The sequence below is a fragment of the Zootoca vivipara genome, chromosome 14 (genome assembly GCF_965207765.1).
Source record: "Zootoca vivipara chromosome 14, rZooViv2.hap1.1, whole genome shotgun sequence".
Taxonomy (NCBI): domain Eukaryota; kingdom Metazoa; phylum Chordata; class Lepidosauria; order Squamata; family Lacertidae; genus Zootoca; species Zootoca vivipara.
Window position 1 is genome coordinate 32,356,099 of NC_142597.1, and position 23,713 is coordinate 32,379,811.

At 46.4% G+C, this 23,713-nt stretch overlaps 2 protein-coding genes across 3 annotated transcripts in view; one reads left to right on the forward strand and one right to left on the reverse strand.

Moving 5' to 3' along the window:
* Positions 1–20,657, reverse strand: part of LOC148683564 (AP-2 complex subunit beta-like) — a 29,164-nt gene extending 8,507 nt beyond the window's left edge. Inside the window, exons 1-7 of the mRNA XM_088657726.1 lie at positions 20,497–20,657; positions 16,977–17,034; positions 15,409–15,514; positions 13,422–13,557; positions 11,967–12,212; positions 4,208–4,398; positions 2,111–2,332 (exon numbers count right to left, since the gene is read on the reverse strand). Coding sequence (XP_088513852.1) covers positions 2,111–2,332; positions 4,208–4,398; positions 11,967–12,212; positions 13,422–13,557; positions 15,409–15,514; positions 16,977–17,013 — 938 coding nt within the window. The 5' untranslated portion in view covers positions 17,014–17,034; positions 20,497–20,657. The remainder of the gene's footprint in view (positions 1–2,110; positions 2,333–4,207; positions 4,399–11,966; positions 12,213–13,421; positions 13,558–15,408; positions 15,515–16,976; positions 17,035–20,496) is intronic.
* The window catches only part of PEX12 (peroxisomal biogenesis factor 12), a 36,720-nt gene that overhangs the window by 10,536 nt on the left and 2,471 nt on the right, over positions 1–23,713 (forward strand). Inside the window, exons 1-3 of one of the 2 annotated variants that reach the window (XM_035140132.3) lie at positions 21,206–21,287; positions 22,177–22,348; positions 23,034–23,596. The exons of the other annotated variant lie outside the window; for it this stretch is intronic. Coding sequence (XP_034996023.2) covers positions 22,223–22,348; positions 23,034–23,596 — 689 coding nt within the window. The 5' untranslated portion in view covers positions 21,206–21,287; positions 22,177–22,222. Of the gene's footprint in view, positions 1–21,205; positions 21,288–22,176; positions 22,349–23,033; positions 23,597–23,713 lie in introns of those variants that run through there. 2 annotated transcript variants of the gene reach the window in all.

Below are 23,713 nucleotides of genomic sequence, written 5' to 3' on the forward strand. Positions count from 1 at the left end.
GGTTGGTAGGAGCTGGGGCAGAGCAACGGGAGCTCACCCCGTCGCACAGATTTGAACCACCAACCTTCCAGTCGGCAAGCCCAAGAGGCTCAGCGGTTTAGACCACAGCACCACCCGTGTCCCTATCCCAGGGTGGGTTACAACTGTTTAAAACACAACATTTTACATGTGAACTGTATAGCTATTGTATGGAAATTAACAATGGGGCAACGGAAATGGATTCTTCGTGCACTAATGGTGGCCAAGAGACTGATACTGATGAACTGAAGGAATAAAGTTATGACAATCAATGGACTGCCAATAATCAATAATCAATCAATGGACTGACAATATGACAACACCTGCAACTTATGAACAGACTGCTTACAGATGTAGACTTTGTTTGGATCAATATGACAACATTTGAAATCAGCTTATACAGAATGCAGTAGGCTATTAACATCTACATATCTATTAGGATAATAACACTATATAAATCTATATTTAGAATGTATGGTAACATATTACACTGCATTGTTGTATATACAGTGGTACCTCGCAAGACGAATGCCCTGCAAGACTAATTTTTCGCAAGATGAATGCGTCTTGCGATCTGATGGTGACTTGCAAGACGAATTCGTTTTGCGAAAAATTCGTCTTGCGACTCGCGGTTTCCCATAGGAGTGCATTGAAATTTAATTAATGCGTTCCTATGGGCAAAAAAACAAATTCCAATGCATTCCTATGGGAAACCATGATTCGCAAGATGAATTTTTCGCAAAACGAATTGACTCGCGGAATGAATTAAATTCATCTTGCGAGGCACCACTGTATATATATTTCTCTTTCTTTGTTCTCCCCCACACACACTTCCCCCTTTGTGATTGTTTTCAATAAAAATACTAATATTTAAAAAATACATTTAAAACAACGTACAATCACAAAAACAGGGCGGCTCCCAAAAAATACACACCTCAGTTCACACATGCAGCGGGTGCCTTAAACAGGGATGACGTCAGTCTGTGTGAACAGCCACCCCTACCCGCTTAGCGACTCCTCGTAAAGAGGCAAAGTCACTGCCAAAAGCTGGGATGCATGCATGTATCTGTCATCAAGAGGAAGCCACTCCGATAGGCTTTACTTGAGAAAGATAAATGATTTAAATCCCCACTCGGACATGAAGCTCACTGGATGTGACTTTGGAGGTGGGGGGGGGGTTGTCAGTCACTGCTTCTCAGTCTAGCCCAGGCATCCCCAAACTTCAGCCCTCCAGATGTTTTGGACTACAATTCCCATCTTCCCCAACCACTGGTCCTGTTAGCTAGGCATCATGGGAGTTGTAGGCCAAAACATCTGGAGGGCCGCAGTTTGGGGATGCCTGGGCTAGCCTACCTCACAGGTTTGTTGTGAGGAGAGGAAAAAGAACCATGGATCTGCAGGTGAAACTCGGAAAATTAGAATATCGTCAAAAAGTGCATTTATTTCAGTAATGCAACCTTTTTATTTTTTATTTTAATTTTTACAAGTGCTTTCTTTTGGAAATTCCACAGTAATAAAACAAATGGTTACAATAATACAAAAATAAACGTCGCTATTACATTTCATTAATTACATTCCATTTATAATTGACCCGCCTAACGACAAATAATTACAATTACCACAAATAAAGTTCTAGTTACAGGTAGGTAGCCGTGCTGGTCTGATGTAGTCGAAACAAAATAAAAAAAACTCCTTCCAGCAGCACCTTAAAGACCAACTAAGTTTTTATTTTGGTATGAGCTTTTGTGTGCATGCACACTTCATACACACGAAAGCTCCTACCAAAATAAAAACTTAGTTGGTCTTTAAGGTGCTGCTGGAAGGAGTTTTTTTTATTTTGTTTCCACAAATAAAGGCTTGACATATCTTGCTTTGCATGTCATGCGTCTATCTCATATATTGGTTTCCCCTTTTAAGTTGCATTACTGAAATAAATGCACTTTTCGACGATATTCTAATTTTCCGAGTTTCACCTGTACCTAGAGCTCCTTGGGGGATACAGGAGGCTAGAAATGCAATCAATTAATTGTTTGGGCACAAAGAAGTGAGGCAGCCGTCCAGGTGGAAGAGTTTCCCCAAGCTGCCCTCTGACCTTTTCTGCACGATCAGGTTGATGTTCCTCAGGGCGACATACTGGACCTCGGGCTCCCCGGACAGCAGGGTGACCAGCGGTGGGGCCAGCTTCTTCAGCAGCATGTTGTAGTAGTCAGAATCCTTGGGGAGGAGCTCCAGGAATTTCATCAGCACCTTGACAGCTGACAGCACCACAGCAGAGTTGGCGTGAGAGAGGCGGGGAGTGACTCGCTCACAGATGCTGCCAGGAGGGGGGGGGGGGAGAGGAGGGAGCCAAGAGTCAGGATGCACCGAAATTTACTGCATGTACCGCTTTGAAAGAGAATGTAATGAAAATGATGTATAGATGGTATTGAACACCAGTAAAATTAGCTAAAATGTATAGGATGAGTAGTAAAACATGCTGGAAATGTAAAGATAAAGATGAATTTTATCATATGTGGTGGACATGCGAGAAAGTAAAAGGATTTTGGGAAATGATATACAATGAGTTGAAAAAGATGTTTAAGTACACCTTTCCCCAAAAACCCAAAGCTTTTTTATTGGGACTAATAAGCTTTTTTATTGGGACTAATTATTGGGAGAGGAAATAGCAAAGGGAGATCAGAGACTATTTATGTATGTTACAACTGCGGCGAGGACTTTATTAGCCCAAAAATAGAAATTACAGGCGATACCAACGATTGAGGAGCGGCAGACGAAAATGATGGACTATGCAGAATTGGAAAAATTGACCTGTGGGATCCGAAACCAGGGAGAGACAAAGTTCTAGAAGGAATGGAGTAAATTTATTGACTATATGGAGAAAAACTGTAGAAGTTTAAGGGTCACTGGCGGGACTGACATAAACCCTACGAATTTAATCTATACATGCTTGTAAAAAGGAACTGCTAGATAAGCGTGAGAAATAAATCCGAATGACGGGAGAGAGGGAAGTCACAGCTCGGCAGAGCGTAAGGAACTGAGAGGGGGAATTTAAGATGGAATGTAATTGTTTTTGTTTTGTTGTTTTTTGTTTATTTAGAAAATCTAAAAGAAATTTTTTAAAAAAGATTCAGGATGCACCCGGAAAACACTGGGAGGAACTCGACATAGCGCTAAGTTCCTGAAGGGTGTACAAGTCGGGCTAGCGGGACGGCAAGAGGAGACGCGGGAAGTCAGCGAGGTTCTTGCACCGGGTTGCGCCAACAGCCCAGACACTTCCTGTTGCACAGCCAGCTTCCTCTAGCCCTTTAACTAACAGCCTGCCTTGATGCACATCAATAGTTGCATTTTGAAGCCTGTAAGTTTGGCAAACCAAGTTGATGGACTATGCCGAAATGGCAAAATTAACTGGGAAGCTCAGGAATCGAGACGACGAGGAATTTTTAAAAAAGAATGGGAAATATTTATAATGTCTATACAAAATCATTGTAAGCAGGTCAAAACATTAGCAGGGTTTTAAATACACTTGTAATGTATCAGAATGTATAGGTAACCTAGGAAGATGAAAAAATGGGAAAGTATTGATATGCAGTTGAAAACAGAATCTAAAGGACCCATGGAAGGGATGGGGGGGGGGAGTCAGGAGATTCAGAGTAATCTCGATATTTGGATTTTGAGTTGTTTTATATCGTATGTTTATATTTTTGAAAATCAATTTTAAAAAGATTATAAAAAGAAGCCTGTAAGTTTACAGAGCTACAGGGGTTTCACATCCCATTATTATTTATAGCAAATACCACAAACAAAAATGTGAAATTGACGTAGACAGGTCAATTTTTACGGTGATTTGAAATCTGAACTTGAACCCCCTTAATATGTTGGCAGCCTTATCTGCTGAGGTTCCCTTTCCTTTCTTTAAAATAATTATTTTTATTTTGCTTTTCTTCTTTTAAAAGGCAAGCCATATGAAGTGAGAGACTACGTTTCAGCTGCTGCAAGAGGCATCCTCCATGACTATTTCCACTCTTTCCCCAGTGTCCGTTACAAGAATCCTGCAGCAAGGGGTTCCCCAAGTCAGGTGCATATTACTCTAGAGGTGTCACATACCTCTGCCCACAGATGTGAAGCTGGTGAGCCAGGAGGAAGCAAGCGGAGCTAAGGAACGGGGGTCTGCAACCCGAGGCCCACCTACCTCTGGGCTTCGCGGTCATCCTTTGGGTTGTAGTTGGAGAGGCAGTCCAAGATGAAGATCTGTCCCCACTCGGTGCACTCGTTCAGAGCAGTGAGCAGCTTATTGATGTTCTGGGGGTTCAGGTCCAGCAGGTTGCTGTTTGGGTGAGATTCGCTGATTTCGGACAATGCCGCTACAGCGTTGGCCACCACCTGCAAGAGGGAAGGGAAAAGAAACAATCCATGCTTTCGGAATCTTGGCTGAGATTTTGTGGGGGCGTTATAATGCACACCCAAAGCTTGGAATTATATAAAGAAGCAAGATGGTCTCTGAGCATATACAAAGCAATCATGCACACCAGCAAAACTCAAAGTATAACCAGTCCACAGTTCTCTGGGAGTAGAATTGGGGTTGGCCATTTGTGACCCTCAACCTGATCTCGCAGGGTCCTCAACCTAATTTCATGTGGGTGGCAAAGAGAGAGAGAGAGAGAGAGAGAGAGAGAGAGAGAGAGAGAGAAAGGTGGCTCCACTCAGGGCGCTGTAATGGTTAAGAGTGTCGGACCAGGACCTGGGAGACCAGGGTTCGAATTCCCACTCGGCCATGCAGCTCACTAGGTGAGCTGGGCCAGTCCCTGCCTCTCTCAACCCAAACCTCCCTCAGAGGGTTGTTGTAAGGACAAAATGGAAGAGAGGAAAACCCAAGTACGCCACCTTGAGTGGAATATAAAGGTGGCGGTTGGGGGGGGGGTTGCAAATAAGTAATAATACAGAATGGAACCATCATTTTCAATACAACCCTCACTGCAAGCCTGACAAATCTGGAACAATCCTCAATGATCAAATAACACAAAAATTATTTCTTTATGCAAATACATTTGTTCTCCATTTTTTTTCCTTTTGCTATTTGGTGCTTTGTTACTTAACACATATGGAACTGTGTTTATTCTACATATCCCCTTTACGGTTTCATTTTTTACCTGTTAATTTTCTTCTGTTGCTATATAATTGTCCTCTCTGTTTTATATGCATTAGAACAGGCATCCCCAAACTGCGGCCCTCCAGATGTTTTGGCCTACAACTCCCATGATCCCTAGCTAACAGGACCAGTGGTCGGGGGAAATGGGAATTGTAGTCCAAAACATCTGGAGGGCCGAAGTTTGGGGATGCCTGCATTAGAACATAAAATACAATTTAAAAAAACCTTTACAAAAGAAAAAAGTGGGCTTGAGCCCCAGAACCTCTATTTTAAAAATAAAAATTAGCCCCAAACATGTGGAAGGAGCAGCATTCTTGGCATTGTTATTTTTTAATTCCAAAGAGTGCCAGCTCAAGAGGAAAAGCGACGTGGGTTTGTGGGTTTGTGTGTGAGAGAGAAACTGGGGATGTGAACGATCCTTCACTTCCAATTCAGCAGTGAATAAAATGACTTAATGAACAAGGGGGTGGAAGGGAGAAAGAAGCCTGTCTCTCTCCATCAAGCAGGGAAGACGAAAATGTGATAGACGGGGAAAGCAGGAGGGGATCTGGGACACCAGGAGGAAGAGCAATTAGATTACATTTGTTATTATCCAAGGCTAATTGGAAATTAAACCAAGTGTGGAATGTGGCTAATGGAGGGGAATGCGCCTGCCATTTAGAGGCCCTGAATCTTAGTCTCAGCCACCTATTAAGTGCCAGGAAGGAGAAAAGGTGGATGGAGGCAGCACCAGGAGGTGGAGGAGGAAAGATGGTTAGGAAGAGGATGGCAAATGAAGGTGTGGTTGGCTCTCTGGTGCTGAGCACATAAACACCCTTCCGCTGCCTTAGACAGAGCCTGTCCACCTCAGCTTCTCATCTATGCTACCCATACCCTCCAACTCCTGGACTGAAAAATCCGGGATCAGTGGCAGCGCGGCACCGGAAGCCGCTTCTATACGGCGGCGCGGCACCGGAAGTCGCTTCTACACATGTCCAGATATGCGTAGAAGCGACTTCCAGTGCCGCTCTGCCCGTGTCTGCATGTCTGGGCACCAGAAATCGCTTCTGATATCCAGATATGCACAGACAGCCGGGAGCCGGGACATGAGCTTTACGGGATATTATCAATTCGGGATAACAGCGGGAAATGGTAACAAAATACGGGGGTTTCCTGCGAAAAACAGGAAACTTGGCAGCTATGATGCTACCTGGCAGCCCTTCTCAGCAGTCTTTCCCAGCCCTCTTTGCAGATGCCATCAGGGACTGGACCCCGGTGCCTGCAAAGCAGATGCTCTGGCCCTGAGCTGCGGTCCTTCCTCTGAAAATGAAGTGTGATGCTAGTCCTCATGTTTCTGCACAATGGGAACATAGGAAGCTGCCTCGCACCAAGTCAGACCATGGGCTCCATCTAGCCCAGCGCTGTCTACACTGACTGGCAGCAGCTCTCCGCTATATTTGTAGGTTAAATGAAATGAGGCCAAGTGGCAAAGAAGTCATCTCGAGCTCTTTGGCCCACAAAACGTTTTAGCTCATGTGAGATTCTTTTTCAAGATTTGCCAAGTCTTAGGATACTAAAATAGCCCAGATTATTGAGCTCAAAGGTCTTCCAAAGCTTAGTGACTGCGGCCAGGGGAGCAGTCAAAAGATGCCAGGCCAGGTCTCCATCCGAATCTACAAATTCAGAAGAGGCAAGCCAGGGAAGGGGGAAATTGAATCCTTTGCCAATGAGATCTCAGAAAATGCTTTTGTATAGAACCTGCTGGTGCCATCGCTGCGCCCCGATGCTTGCCAGAATGGATGGGATCTGGAAACCAACAATATGAAATCCAGCTCTCCTGGATTTGAAGCCGTGCCTTTTTTTTGGCATCGGTTTTGCTTCTTTTTTTACAGCAGAGAAGAAAAAGAAAAGGAGGAGGGTGGAAAAGCAAAGGTTTTCACTTAAAAAATAATAATGTGGCAGTCAACAAAGGATGCCGAAATGATTCTGGGAAAGGAGGGTGTGGGGAGAGAAAAGATCACAGCAGCAAGAAGAACAGAACATGCCAGACAATGGACCCCTTGCAAAGAGCTGCTTTCATTTGGCGTTAAAAGTAAGAGCAGCAGAAGTGAAAGGTTAAGGGGGCGCGTTTGACTGTTTTGTTCTGCAGCAGATCTGCAGGTGGGGGAACAGGGACAGGGCGGGTTCAACAGCCTGCCCACGGCTACCTAGGGACTCACCACACTGCATCTTTGTACCAGAGGGGAGAGGAGATCAGGTATAGCCCCCCCCCCCCGACCAGGGAGCCATCTCCATTTCCTCAGATTTCAGCACATGCCCACGCCAAAAGTGGGAGGAATAGCCACAAGTGATCTAATTCCCGTTAGGACCTAGGAATCTGTTTTGAAACAAGCCAGGCCTTCTGGCCTGCTTGGTCCAGTGTCATCACTCTGACTGGCAACAATTCAGGATCTTGGGCAGAGAGATAGGAACATAGGAAGAGCCTGCTGGATCAGGCCAGTGGCCCACCTAGTCCAGCATCCTGTTCTCACAGTAGCAAGCAAGACCTGAGCACTAAAGCCCTCTCCCCTCCTGCGTTTTCCAGCAACTGGTACTCTGAAGCATCACTGCCTCTAACTGTTTAGGCCAGGCATCCCCAAACTGCGGCCCTCCAGATGTTTTGGCCTACAACTCCCATGATCCCTAGCTAACAGGACCAGTGGTCAGGGAAGATGGGAATTGTAGTCCAAAACATCTGGAGGGCCGAAGTTTGGGGATGCCTGGTTTAGGCAGAGCACAGCCATCGTGGCTAGCAGCCATCCATCGAAGAATCATGGAACTGAAGAGCTGGAAGGGACATTGCAACCCCCTGCAATGCAGAAATCTCAACATGCATTCCCTCATCCAATCTGAAACCGTTATCGGACCCTGCTTAGCTCTGCAAACGTGCTAGCGGTTTGATTTTTTTCTGACTAATCCTTTAAACTGGAGGTGCAAGGGGAACTGGCCCATCATCAAAGAAGGTCAAACATGGAAGTCCCTGGCACTGCACTGCCCGCCAGCCCTATGGCCCCCTCCAGCTAGAACAGGCATCCCCAAACTTCGGCCCTCCAGATGTTTTGGACTACAATTCCCACCTTCCCCGACCACTGGTCCTGTTAGCTAGGGATCATGGGAGTCGTAGGCCAAAACATCTGGAGAGCCGCAGTTTGGGGATGCCTGAGCTAGAACAAAAATGAATCTCCTGCCTTGTGGGAGCAGTCCAGTGCTGCCCCCTTGTGGCTCATCTTCCACAGCTCCAGGAGAAACGGCCCAAGGTGTATCCAGCTTTTGGGAACCAGTTGAAGACTCTGACAAAGGAAGACTTGGGTTATACAGTATTGTGGCCCATCGGCCACAGGACCAGGGGCCTCCACCAAGCCCCTGGGGGCTTCCTAGCCTTCCTGCTGCCATGTCTCTTGGAAGCTGGTGTAGCACAGTGGATAGCAGAATCGGCTACCAATCGGAATACACATGGCTTCCCCTAAAGTACATTTCGCTTCTGGCAAACCACGTCATTTCTCATGCACAACATGGGACATAATAATACTGGCCCAATTTACAAGGCCGTTTCAGGGATTCCGATAGGATGAGGTTCACGGTAGGCTTTGGATGCTCAAAAACACTAGATAAAGAACAGAACGCTACACTCTCGCTTCTCTCTGGCCTTCTCTCGTTCCCCTGGGGCTTCTGTGACATCACTGCAGTTCAGCCAATGGGGAGACACAAATCCCCAGGTTTTAACAGCCAACCTGTGCTTACTTCACAAGCTTCAGCTTTTCAAGTTTCTGGTATATTGTTGTTTCTGTTGTTAATTCATTAAATTAATATCCCAACCTTTCCTCCGAGGAGCTTAAAGTGGCATATATTGTTCTCCCCCCCCCTCCCATCATACCCTCAGAACGCTCTTGGGAGGTAGGCAAGGAAAAGATAGGCAGACAGAGACTGACCTAAGGTTACCTCGTAAGCTTTAAAGCTGAGAGAAAATTTGGGCCTCAATCTCCCTCTTCTCAGTCCATCACTCTAACCGCTATACCACACTACTGCTTTCAGCAAAATGACTGGATCCCCCGCACTCAAACTGCAAAACGTCCACGTTCTCAGCTTTAATAGGATGCTTCTGTCTTTTGCAATGCCCAAAAATTACATCTCCACAGGACCACAACACAGATCTAATTCACCTTTTTGCTGTAGGATTTTTGTCCTGTCATTTGGGGGGGGGCCTGTATATAAACAAGACCTTTTTTTAACCCGGTGACAGTTAAATAAAGACTTAAGACGTAGAAAAGGCATTCTTTTTACACTCCCTATCATAAGGAGACAGTTGCTTTGGCGAGAACACGGCGTCTCTGAGAAACCATCAATATTCATGGGAGGAAGTCTAAACAGAACCAGTTTGGAATGCTGCATTACAAAAGCCAGAAAGGCATCTAATTTCCTAGCAAAGGGCTGGTGGAGGGGGGAGCAGCAGCAGCAGCAGCAGCAGCAAAGCCAGACACTTTGGGCGCCACTGTCTCAGGAAAAGCCAAAAGATCAAATTCAGAACCGATCGTCCTGATGTTCCTTGTTTGTGGAAGGGACTCTTGGCACTTGGCCAGCAAATACATCACTATCAAGAGAGGCTCAAGCCGGCGGGATTGGCGTTCTGGTCCATTTGCTCCATTACGAGCCCAGAAAGTGGGAAAGCCGGACAACGGCACAGACCCCAGCCAGGATGAACGGGCGGTCACCAGATGTCACCTCCACCACCAACTACGCACGACGAGAGAGGGAGAGGAGGAGGTTTGGGAATCTGTTCTCGGTGGCAATTCTGGCCCTAACTTGCTTTGGCTGGCCTGGTCAGAACCGGATGTATTTGAAACTAGTAACTTAGCATGGTGAGCTATTTGGAGCCTTCAAGGCAGGGCGTTAGAAAAGTCTGCCCACAGCAGCTGCATTCAGCCCTTTGGGGAGGCCTTGGAGTCTAGGCCTTTAGATAATCCAGACCAGCCTTCCCTGCAGATGTTTTAGACTACAACCACCCACCACCACCACCCCATCTGGATATAACCTGCCCAGGGAAGGGTGCTCTCTGCTTACCTGCTGGTCATCTCAAAGGCTTGTTTCCTGCCACAGATGATTACCCAAATGAACACATGAGAGTCTGGTAAAATGGAGATGATCCCAAAAATATGGCAGCCTGTAAGCAGGGACTCTGCACACAGACCAACTATGACCTGTGCACACGCATCAAAATTTGGAGATTAAGGGGTTGGCTAAAGCCCCACCACCAAACGCCCAAATGTAAAGTTCCCTGGTGTTGGGGGATTAATTCTGCTTGCCAGCAGGGGTGGGCAGGCATCTGCCTCAGTACGCCAAGGTGAATGAGCTCATGGCAAGGTTGGGGCCAACGAATGCCATGACTGACTCCCCAAATCCTTTTTTGGGGGCGGGGGAAAATCTGCTTGACCCTATTGGAACAAGAGCACTTCTCCCTGGTTCTAACCCATGCCGTCCCTGTTGACATACAGAAGGCGCCCCTGTAGAGACATCCCCATGCCTTTTGAAGACACACCTGTTCAAACAGGTAGGCCCCTGATCTCTCAACCTGTGTCTGCCATGTTGCTTTAATACGATTGTTTCTATTGCACCTTTTCATTACGGGTGTTTACGTTCTAATATTTCACATGGAATTGTTCTACTGATAACCAGCAGCCACACATCGGACCTCACTAGTGAATTCTAAGGGGCAAGGAAACTTGTGCAGTTTCAAAACCAGTGGTTAAAAATCAGTGCTGTCCATCATCTTAATTCAAAATGGTCTCCGCCTGTACCCAAACAGTCGAAAACCTCCTCCTCGGTCTCAGGAACCATAATGTAAAATGGTTCTCCAGCTGTTGTTGGACTACAACTCCCATCACCACTAGCTGGCAAGACGAGTAGTCAGGTGGTGATGGAAACTGTAGTCCAAAAACAGCTGAAGACCCACGCTTCGGGAGCCTTGGCCTACATTGACCAACAGCGGCTGTCCAGGATTTCAGATACACCTCTTTTCAAACCTGGACCCAAGCATGATTCTAGTCCTCATTGTTCTGAGTAAAGGCTTGAAACAGGAACATAGGAAGCTGCCTTATCCGGAGTCAGACCAGTGGTTCATCTAGCTCAGCACTGGCCACAACATCCCCATTTGGAGATGCCACTGGGGACCGATCCTGAGGCCTTCTGCACGAAATGCAGGTGCTCTGGTGCTGAGCTACACCATGCCACAATCCTGCGCACATACAGGTGAAACTCGGGAAATTAGAATATATTCAAAAAGTCCATTTATTTCAGTGAAACCAATATATGAGATAGACCAGGCATCCCCTCCAGATATTTTGGACTACAATTCCCATCATCCCTGACCACTGGTCCTGTTAGCTAGGGATCATAGGAGTTGTAGGCCAAAACATCTGGAGGGCCATAGTTTGGGGGTGCCTGAGATAGACGCATGACATGCAAAGCAAGATATATCAAGCCTTTATTTGTTGTAATTATTTGTCGTTAGGCGGGTCAATTATAAATGGAATGCAATTAATGAAATGTAATAGCGATGTTTATTTTTATATTATTGTAACTATTTGTTTTTTTACTGTGGAATTTCCCAAAGAGAGCATTTGTAAAAATTAAAAGAAAAATAAAAAATAATAAGTTGCATCACTGAAATAAATGCACTTTTCGACGATATTCTAATTTTCCGAGTTTCACCTGTACACGCATGCATTAGCCAAGAAACATTAGGCCAAGCGTCAAGGAAGCCTCCGTGCGGGAGGGGTATTTTATTTACCATAGGATTTGAGTCTGCTATGAGGTCGCGAAGGGAGTCCAGGAAGCCCTGGTCCTCCACCATCTGGGCGTTGATGTCATGCAGCTTGGCCACGCAGACAGCCGCCGTCTTCCGCACGTAGGGGTCCTCATCCTTCAGGCACTTGCGGAGCGGCTCACACAGGTACTCGGTAATCTTGTCCACGCGGATACAGCCCATGGTGCGCACCGCCAGCGCACGGATGAGAGGGTTGGGGTCTTCGCAGTCCTGGGGGCGAGGAAGAGAAGCAGATCGTCACAAAGGTGCTCTGTGTTCACTCCCCCAGAGGGAGAGAGTTTGAGTCCCGCCACTTCCTGGGACGCAATCAAGTTGCTTCAGGGGTGGATTGCTGCAATGTGCTCTAGGTGGGGGTTTCCCTTGCGCTTGACCTGGAAGCTGCAGCGAGGGCGGGATGCTGCGGCACGACGGCTGGCAGGAAGTGAGGCCATGTCAACATGCAACGCCTCTGCTCAGAGAACAGCACTGGCTGCCAGTTTGCCGCCTGGGCAAGGTGTTACTATTGGTATATCGAGCCCTTAGGAACTTGGGATCATTTTACGTGTGAGATTGCCTTACCCTGGATAGGCCCACACACGCTTCAATCTGCAGAGTAGCACCTAAAACAGGGGCGCGGGTGGCACTGTGGGTTAAACCACAGAGCCCCTAGGGCTTGCCGATCAGAAGGTCGGCGGTTCGAATCCCTGCGACGGGGTGAGCTCCCGTTGCTCGGTCCCAGCTCCTGCAACCTAGCAGTTCGAAAGCACGTCAAAGTGCAAGTAGATAAATAGGTACTGCGCTCCAGTGGGAAGGTAAACGGTGTTTCTGTGCACTGCTCTTGTTCGCCAGAAGCGGCTTAGTCATGCTGGCCACATGCCCCAGAAGCTGTACGCCGGCTCCCTCGGCCGATAAAGCGAGGTGAGTGTCACAACCCCAGAGTCGGTCACGACTGGACCTAATGGTCAGGGGTCCCTTTACCTTTAAAACAGTCTTGCCTAGATGACCCTACCCAGATTTGCATAATGTTGACATGTGTTGTAACTTGCCTTGATTTAACCTTTGGTTTTTAATTATTCTTTGAATGTTTCAAATGGGCCTTTTTCATTGTCCGTATTTTACTATTTTATTCTTTTCGTAAACCGCTTTGAGGTCTTTTTTTTTTTTTGCTTAAATCAAGCAGTATATAGATATTATTAAATAAAGCCATTCTCCTAAAGATGCGCAGCCCCACCTGAAGATGCTGAGGATGGAACCTGGGATGCCCTTTCACTGAGGCACGGCTCTTCCTACTGTCAGAGAACATGCTGCATATAAGGATGTCATCGCAACATCGGGGGGGAAGGGTTCCTTCGGCATGCAACCCAGCCATCACGACAGCTGGAGCTTTGCTGGCATGTAGTAAAATTAAGGCACCTATAATTCCCCACCCACGCCCATTACCTTCACAAAACTGTTGACTGCCATGATGGCCATATCTGGCTGGCTTTTGGCGTAGTTCATCAAGTACAAATAGACCAACTTCTTAAGCTCCAGGTTGTCAGTCTGCATGCAGTTCACTACATCTGGGAAAAGGGAGCTGGATGACAGACAGACAGAGAGAGAGGGAGGGAATGAAAATGTTGAGTTGAAGCAGGAACCCTGAAACTGGAAGCAGACCTCCAACATTCCAAGCATATTATTATTATTATTATTATTATTATTATTATTTGTTGTTGTTGTTGTTGTTGTTGTTTAGTCATTTCCGACTCTATTATTAAAGGAATATTTATATTTTTAAGGTATAAATCTCAAAGCAGTTTAACAACACACTAAAACATCTAATTAAACATTGCTGAAGTATACATTCAAAGCAATGTAATTAACAGGAAAGTCAAATACTATCTTAAAGATTTCAAAACAAAACACTGCAAAAGAGATCAACTACAGAATGCACATTTAACAAATAAAATGACCTTAAACAGTTCGAAAGCAAGCATTGCCAAAGGCAGTCAAACATAAAACGCACTTTTAAAACAGATCTGCACTGCCTAACGGTAGGACCGGCCCCAACAGAGGAAAAACTGAAGCGTGGAAACCTGACTCGGCGGTCTCATGTCAGACTTGCAAGCTGGTGGGTGTGGCTGGGCCAAAACGGCCTGGCCGGCCTGATTCAGCTCATGGGCTGAAGGTTCACCACCACTACCACCTGCCCTACAGGATTTGACCCTCCTGTTTTTGCTGGACTGCCCATGCTGTGTTGGGGCTGATGGGAACTGGAATCTTCACAATGTTTAGAGGAGGAACATTTTCCCCTGAGTATGCCCAGAGATTGCTTCTTCCATGACAGCAAAGAGTCCCAGACACAGGGACCGGGGTGAGGAGCCTGCTGCTCTCCCAGTGTTGCTGGACTAAAACTCCCCCCTCACCCCTAGTCACTGGGCACGGTGCACTGGGGCTGATGGGAGCTGGACTGCAGCAATGGCTAGAGGAGAGATGCAGCTTCCCTGCTAGAGGGCTCCAGCACTGTGGAGGCAGAAAGAGAGGAAGAGGAGTGTTACCTGAAGGGTAAAAGCATATTGGGAAATGATACATAATGAATTGAAAAAAATGTTCAAAAGTACTTTCCCAAAAAAACCCAGAGTCCTTTCTGTTGGGGATAACTCAGACTGAAATTCCCAGGTGTCAAAAAAAAAAGGTTGTTTATGTATGCCACTACTGTGGCCTGTGTTTTGTTAGCTCAAAAATGGAAAACGAGCGAGGTCCCAACCAAAGAAGAATGGCAACTTAACTTGACAGAATATACACAGCTTGCAGACTTAAAATATAGAATAAGAGAACAAGAAGAACATATGTTTAGAGAAGATTGGAAAATGTTTATTGAATATATGGGAAATAATTGTGTACAGGAGAAAACGCTGGCAGCATTACGATAAATTCAACAGTGTAACGAAGTTTTGATGGATGCAATAAGGGAAAACTGAACGGTATAGTTTTTGTAAAATATGCAGGGTTTTATGATATGTAGAATGAACCATGGAAAGAGAAAGAGCGAAGTCATTGTTATCGTAGTGATGTAAAAATGAGTACAGTGGTGCCTCGACTTATGAATTTAATCCGTTCCAAAGGCACCTTCGTAAGTTGAAAAATTCGTAAGTTGAAAAAACGCCATTGGAAACGTGATTTCCCATAGGAATGCATTGAAAACGGAAAAATTCGTAAGTCGAAGCAACCCTATCTAAAAATTCGTAAGTCGAAAAATCCCTATCTAAAACCACCGCGGTTTTTTCCCGGATGTCGAGACATTCGTAAGTGCGCGGCCATTACCCCCATTCGTAAGTCGAAAAATTCAGTTGTCTAGTCGTTCGTAAGTCGAGGTACCACTGTACTATAAATTGCAAAACAGAAAATTTAATAAAAATCACACACGCACACACACACGGTGTGTTACCTGACATCCTTCCCCACGGTCATGGCAGCAATGACCTTTTTCACAGCTTCTTTCCTCTTCTCCTTCTTCTCATTGTTGAGCTCTGCTTTCAGTTCAAAGATCTCCCCTGAAATGAAACGTGAGGCCGTGAGAGAGAGGCCACAGCAGACAGACATAAGAAGGCATAATGATGACTCCTGCTGGTTCTGGCCAATGGTCCATCTAGTCAAGGACCCTCCTTCTCAAAGCAGCCAACCAGACGCCTGAGGGAAACGCACAAGGATCCAAGCCCAAGAGCATTCTGCCCTCCTGCAGCTTCCACCAAGTGGTATTTCAGAAAGCGTTGCTGCCTCCAACTGTGGCAGCAGAGCATGGCCATTGTGGCTAATGGCCACCAACAGCTCCCTCTTCCAGGAAAAGGAATTCCAAAGGAGTTCCCCACCGCTCAAGTATCATGCAGTATACCCAGTATACCTGAAGGAGCGTCTCCACCCCCATCGTTCAGCCCGGATCACTGAGGTCCAGCGCCGAGGGCCTTCTGGCGGTTCCCTGCCTGCGAGAAGTGAGGTTACACGGAACCAGGCAGAGGGCCTTCTCGGTAGTGGCACCCGCCCTGTGGAACGCCATCCCATCAGAGGTCAAGGAAATAAACAAACATCTGACATTTAGAGGACATCTGAAGGCAGCCCTGTTTAGGGAAGTTTTTAATGACTGGTGTTTTAATGTGTTTTTAACCTTTTGTTGGAAGCCGCCCAGAGTGGCTGGGGAAACCCAGCCAGATGGGCAGGGTATAAATAATAAATTATTATATTATATTATATTATATTATATTATTATATATACAACCTAAACAGTAGGAAAATTGCTTTAGAATCCATCTAGAACATTTCCCGAGAACTGAAACGGAGACTGATTCAGCAAAACCTAATATTCTGCAGACACTGGACTCAGCAATGGTTTTATAGGATGGCTGCCAATGCCTTTCCCCCAAAGCCAGTGGAAAGAGAGTTGGCATGGAAGGAAGAGCCTCCATGTGATCTAGCATGCTGCCTAGGCTTTTGAACCACATCTGCCTCATTCCCAAATCCTCCCCCCACCCCAACCCAGGTGTCACAGTGGCCGGAGCGGGCTACTTCAGAGTAACGACTCTACACCGCTCTGCATTTTATCTTTTTATTGGTGCTGCGTATTTACAGTGCTGAAGGCAGTGCTATTTACAGAGACACATCTTATCCGCTAGAATCAGAACCTCCGAGTGGCGTTTGGCGCGTTTTTCTCCAACATAATAACTTGGGGAGACCCAGCCTCTTCCCCCTACGTTTTCGGTGCAGTTCCGGAGTTGGGGGAATAGGTCTGCCCCCCTTTCTTCCCTCTTCCTGTCCCACCTGGGACGATGGCTCCGCTACCCTGCCTGAGCCTTGGACCCCACTTCCTGCTTCCCCACTTGAGACGGAGCTCTCCCTGCTTTCCCCTGCGCTCGGGGATGGGCTGGAACTCAGGAGGGGAGGGACTTCGCGATATCCCCTGTCCCTCACACCAGGTATCTCTAGAAACAAGCTGCAACATCACATGAATGAGTGGAATCTAACCTTTTTTATTGGTGGTGAAATATTTGGAGTCCGTCATGATTTCAAGTTCTTATCACACCTGGAAACAAACAATATAGCAATATTTTAATGCTTAATAATAATGATACCCTATGCCGTTTACATAAAATGGTACAAAATAGTTCTGTAGAGAAGAGCGGACACAATACAATTATCAAAATACATTTAAGAATTAGGCCTTATACTCTTCCGACTGCTTTGAGAATTAGGTAAGAGGGAACTTAAAGTTATCAGTTTGAAGCATTAAAGAAAAACTCTCCTGGGTCAGATCAGAAGTCCATCTAAGAGCACTTTTATCAACAGCAACCCACTGGAAGATCCTGGGCGGCTCTCAAAGACATCTCCTGCTTTTTTCTAGCACCTGTCAGAGAGGTATCCTGTTTCTCCATTTTTAATCCTATATTCACAAAAGGTCAATCTAACGTCACACAGAAATCCACCCATATCCATAAATCAACTTTCAATAAGAGATAAGTAGAGTCTCGTAACTACAAGTCACCTTTTTGCCCAGCCTTTCCATAAGATTGGGCGCTGTCATGTTATTCATTCATTCTTTTTTTTTTGCATTCAAATCCTGCCCTACATATATACATATAAACATACATATATACTTACAAACATGCATACACACACACACACACACACACACACACACACCGCCATCTCATAAAATATCAGGGTGGCATAGAGCAATATAAAATTTGTATTAAATAAAAATGATTTTAAACATAGTAAGCAATCGATCTTCCAGTGTGGTCGCACCAACACTTCAGAAATTCCTATCTATAGACATCAGGTAGGCTGCCTGTTTAAAATGAAATTGTTGAGGTAGGTAGGTCTTTCCAGACACATAGGAGATGTGTTTTAATCTCTTTCACCATTAATTTTAATTATTTTAAAACATTTTTACCTGTTTTTTCTTGGCAAATTAAATATCGTTTGTAAACCACTTAGAAGTTTTACTACAATCAAGCGGTATGTATAAATTTTGTAGAAAGAGGAACTTAAAAAAACCCAAAACTCATCCAAATCAGTACAAAACAATAATTAAAATGACTGGCTGAATAAAAAGATTTTTATATATATATATATATATATATTCCAGAGACTCCTGAAAGTTAAAAGCAAGGGCACCTGCTGAATCTCTGCTGGAAGATAGATAGAAATTAGACAGAAATCTAATTGACAACAATAAGGCAGGATGCTGGCATTTCAAGATTGCAGATGTTTTTCCCATCCCTGGGTAAAATTAGCAGGGAGAGATGCCTGAGCGAGTTTTTAAAACCAGGGACAGTTGAAAGACCTCTCATAGAGTCATCTAGCCATCCCATAGCAGTCTATGCAGGAGGGGTGCCTCGCTGGTGCCAGTGCATTTTTCTAGGAACCAAGATCTGATAGACCCAAAAGTGATTTTGGCAGGTGGGGAGCATCTAATGACCTATCACGCCAAACCAAATTCCTGGGAACTGTGAGGAGGGGATACCCTTTACTGGAAATCTACTTTTGTTTATTGAATTTATATAGGCCTAAATATTACCTGGGCTGCTTACAAAGCAACAAACAGTGCTAAAAAGTACAATATATACCATGATTTCAATAATCAAAAAGCAATAGCAGGAAGTAAATACTAAAGGACTTAAAGGAACCTGGATTTAAAGCAGAATTAAAATGAACAGGGTGAGTGAACCTGGCACAGAAAAGACCAGAAATTAAGATCCTGATAACAGCATGAAGAAATCTGATTTATTTCTCTAGGTATGGTACAAGGCCAGGGGTCAAAATCGCAATCTGACACTGATGCAGAATTTTGACAGTGATGCATTCAAATTTAAGGGGGGGGGTTCAAGGAGTCTTGGATACAAATCCATGTTGTAACAGGACAAATCTTTAATTGTGTAAGATTCAGAAATGTTGGTATAAAGGATGCAGAATAGATTTCCCAAGGCCTCATCAGATCCTGGTCCTAGTCCTAGCTGGCATGTATAAAGGGGCAGACTGCCCTCTGAGAAACTGCAAATTGCTTTGCCCTCTGCATATATTTCCAGGATCCAAAAGGGAGGGATTTCCAGGGCAAAAAGTCTTATTTCTGGCCCAGGTTAAAAATCCAGGCCACCACTCCAAAAATTGAGCTTCTCCAGCCCTTCTGGCTAAACTGGGGGGGGAGGGGGAAGCTCTCCCCTGAAAAACATTTGAATCTGCTCTAAGCTTTTCCTCTTTAGTTTAGTTTGGGACCTATTCAAATTAAATGATACGAGGATGATCTGGTATGCTCTCTCTCTCTCAGACTCTGAACACCCCTTCCAACCTGGAAATCTGAATCCAGTGAGTTACAAAGATTTGGGATGAGAGACCCAACAAGAAAGAGTGGAAGTCTCAATTGAACTTTGCATTGAGGGGGCACTACCCGAGCCCAGTTTCCAAACCCCAAAAAGGCAGCAGAGTGGGGAGAGGAAGAGACAGGTTTAGGACGCGATATAAAAAGAGGACGGAATCTGCCTCCATCCCATGCCGGAATCTTGACCTATTTCAACCCTCTCCAATATTCCATTTTATGCTCATTTATACCAAGCCTCCAAGACACTCTCCACCCCCAGAAGGCTGTCTCTGACCTGACCCAGCCCTGCCTCCATTCATAAGACCAGGGCCAATTCCCACTTTTCCTCTCTCCACCTGCTCCAGTGAAAAGGGGAAAGTACCTATTTTTCAAGCAACCCCCACTGTAGAAACCACACTGGAGTTCCCCCCCAAACCCCAGGTCCCCCAATTCCTTCACTCCAAACAAGCCCATCCTTCATTTTCTCCAGCCTCCCACCACAACCAACTCCGAATGCCTTTCTTCATTCACTGGGGTGCTCCATGATCTCTGTCGCTTGCCCCCCACATGCTGCCCCCAATGCGGGGACAACGTGCAATATTGCACACACCGTACAGACTGTAGGTAAGCCACTCTGGCCGCCTTTAGAGCTGGGTACAAAGAATCTAAATACTCAGATTAACAAATGATTAAACAAATTACACTGTTGTTATTATTAATATTAATAACACTGCCAAAGCCCTTCACCTTGCTCCATAATAATAATAGTAGTAGTAAAAGCAATAATGGCAGTAATAATATTACTGCCAAGCCCAGCCCCACCCCGCACAACCTTGGGGTAGGGGGAAGATAAAGAATCCTTTTAGTCTGGGGGAGGTGCACGCATCGCCCCCCCCAGCCCTCCTGAAAGGCATGCCCCTCCCCCACCCCACCTCAAGCCCCTCCTTGGAGGGAGCCCCAATTCCTGCCCTCCCCCCTCAACAAACAACAGAGGGCTCCCCCAAGCCTAGCATCCCCAAATGGATGCTGCCCCCTTTTTTCGGAAAGGAGAAGGGATGTGCCCCTCCCCTATTTCCTCTCGCCCAACCCAAAACAGAGGTATCCGTCTCCCCCCTCCCCGTTACGAGACCCCCCCCAATTTCCCCCGAGGGGCGGGGCCACACCGAAGTGCCCCTCCCCCCGACTCACCTGCAAGGGGGAGGCGGGTCCTCGAGAGCCTCTTTCGCTGGCGGCGAGGGGGGGGGCAGCAACGGCCGCGGAGAATCCACAAGCAGCTCGGCTGGGGAGGCGGCCGGAAACCGGGATGTCTCGGAGGACCAACCACCCGTCCCCGCCACGCCTTCTCGCCTAGAGCGTCCCCTGGCCAAAGAACTTGAGGGGCCTAGGTCGGCCCACGCTCACTTCCGGCCGGAAGGACATAGATATAGGAAGGAATGAGTGGCCCATGTACATACCTGACACCACACTTGTGCGTTTCTTTTTTCTTTTCTTTTTTAAAGGCCGCTCATTATGCCCCTCAAAGAAGATATAAATGCGGGGTTTTTTGAACCACGAAGATGATGAAAGCTAGGGCGGAGACGCTTTACCTTCTCCCACCGGCAATAGCGGGTTTCCGGCCACTGCAGAAAGTTCCACCCCCTTATCATACTACTTCCTGAAAAATGTTCTATTTTATATATGAATAAAATCTTCATTTTTGCATATATCTGTGCGTGTGTGTCAATACGCATTTTTTATATTTAGTAAAAAAAAAATCATTATTATATATTTATATTGGTTGCTATATTATACATTATTTATACAGTATATTAATTAACATGCAACAAAATAAGATGCCTTGTGCCTTAGCCCCTTCCTAACTCTACCTTACCATAGAGATGAGGAAGAAAGGCTAGAACAATTGGCTTGCCCTGAGCTACTTCCGGGCTCACATTTGGCCCAGGAGAGAAGGAGACCCATGGAGTGCAGGAGGATCTGAGGTTGTGCTAAGAGGGAAGCGCGGGGAAGGGAGGGGAAGAAAGGGAAGACCCCAGCCCACCCCTGCTAATAATAATAATAATAATAATAATAATAATAATAATAATAATAATAATAATAATAATATTGTTTGATTGAGTAAAGGTAAAGGGACCCCTGACCATTAGGTCCAGTCGTGACCGACTCTGGGGTTGCGCGCTCATCTCGCATTATTGGCCGAGGGAGCCGGCGTATAGCTTCCAGGTCATGTGGCCAGCATGAAAAAGCCGCTTCTGGCAAACCAGAGCAGCACATGGAAACGCCGTTTACCTTCCCGCTGTAGCGGTTCCTATTTATCTACTTGCATTTTGACGTGCTTTCAAACTGCTAGGTTGGCAGGAGCTGGGACCAAGCAACGGGAGCTCACCCCGTCGCAGGGATTCGAACTGCCGACCTTCTGATCAGCAAGCCCTAGGCTCAGTGGTTTAACCACAGCGCCACCTGGGTTTTGCCTTTCCTTCTCCCGAGGGGTGGGTGGTGATGGGGGTACATAGGAAGCAGTCTCATGCAGAGTCCGGCCATTGCTCTGCATAGCTCAGTATTGCCTACACTGACTGGCAGCAATAGCCCTCTGGAGTCTCTCCCCATCCTATATGGAGATGCCACCATAGCTTGAACTAGAGACCTTCCTCCCAAGTGCAGGTGCTGTCATTTCCCAGCCTTAACTTTTCCGAAGCCTCATTCCAATTCCTGAAGGCTAGAAGCTTGCGGTGCTTCATCAAGTCCAAAGCAATAGGCTTTAGGATTGCACACCGAAAGGTGAATGGCCCTAACACCCCCGCCAAATCCAGAAGCTTTGTGCACCCTATTAATGGCAGTCTACGGTAACCATTTTTCTTGTTTTTCCATTAGCGTAAGATTTCACCAGCAATCCTGATTTTCCATCCCAGAAGACACCATGGCAGAGCGTGGGGCTCACCTCACTGCAGCCTCCATCTATGAGGATAGGCCGTCCATCTTTGAGGTCGTTGCCCAAGACAGCTTGATGTCAGCCGTAAGGCCCGCCCTGCAACATGTGGCCAAGGTAACAAAAATGCCCCGTGGGCGGCATTCCACACTGCTGAGTGACATTCAGCAAGAAAGCCCACTGCTTGCAGGACCAGCCAAAGATGGCTGCAAATAAAACGTTTTAAGTGTATTGTAAAGTGCATTATGCAAATGTGACACTAGATGGCGATTGCGAGCTATGGCAAAATCAATACATTTTTCAAAATGTTTTTTTTCAAAAAACATTTTCACATTTTTATATGTTCAACCTATAGCTACTGCTGATTTCAATCAACCATTGAATATTTTTATATACCTGCTTGTCAGTAATTATGCTTTATATTTTTATAAACAGCTTCAATCAAACAATATACTGTATATAAATTTTGTTAAGTGAAATAACTTAGTAAGCAGCTCAGGAGAACCTAGGAAGCTGTGTTTTACCTTGCATGCTTGCAGGCTTTTGCAAAGGGGCATCTGTTTGGTCACGGGGAGAACAGGATACTGGACTCAATGGGCCTTTGACCTGGTCCAGAAGGGCTCTTAATACCATTGTTCCATCTAGCTCAGGATTGTCTACAGCAGCCTTCCGCAAACAAGTGCCTGCCATGCTGGCTGGGGCTGAGAATTACCCCTGAGAAAATGCAGCTTTCATCAGGGGTGGAGGGGGGTGGGGAGAGACTTCCTACCCCTTACTTAGGCCTTGCTTTCTCTTGTGGCAGGTGCTGGCTGAATCCAACCCTGGCCGTTACGGCTTCCTGTGGCGCTGGTTTGACGAAATCTACACCCTCCTGGATCTGCACCTCCAGCATCACTTCCTCTCAAGGTGCAGCGCCTCTTTCGCTGAGAATTTCTACAGCTTGAAGAGAGAGGTGCTAAGGCACGGGGGCAGCAAACCCAGAGAGAGACGGTCAGTCACTGCCGGGTTGCCGTGTAGGCCTCACTGGAAATCCCTCTGCCTGCTGGTCCTCGTCCCCTACCTGAGGACCAAACTGGAGGCGCTGGTTTCCCGTCTCCAGGAGGAGGACGATTACTCCATCCACCCGCCATCGTCGTCCTGGAAGCGGTTCTACAGGGCCTTCCTGGCCGCTTACCCCTTTGTGAATTTGGCTTGGGAGGGCTGGTTCCTGGTCCAGCAGCTCTGCTACGTCCTGGGGAAGTCCCGGCACCACTCGCCCATGCTGATGCTGGCTGGCGTCCAGCTGGTCAGGCTCACGGCGGAAGATGTGCAAGCCTTAGAGAAGAAGGCAGCGGCTGGGAGCGGAAGCCCACAGCCAGCAGGAAGGTGAGTTGAAATGGGCAAGCTCTGTCAGGGACATAAGGACAGCCAAACCATCTGTATGGACCAGGGCAGTCCAGCACGCATGCAGCCTATTTTGGCGGCCCTCAGCAACATCTGACA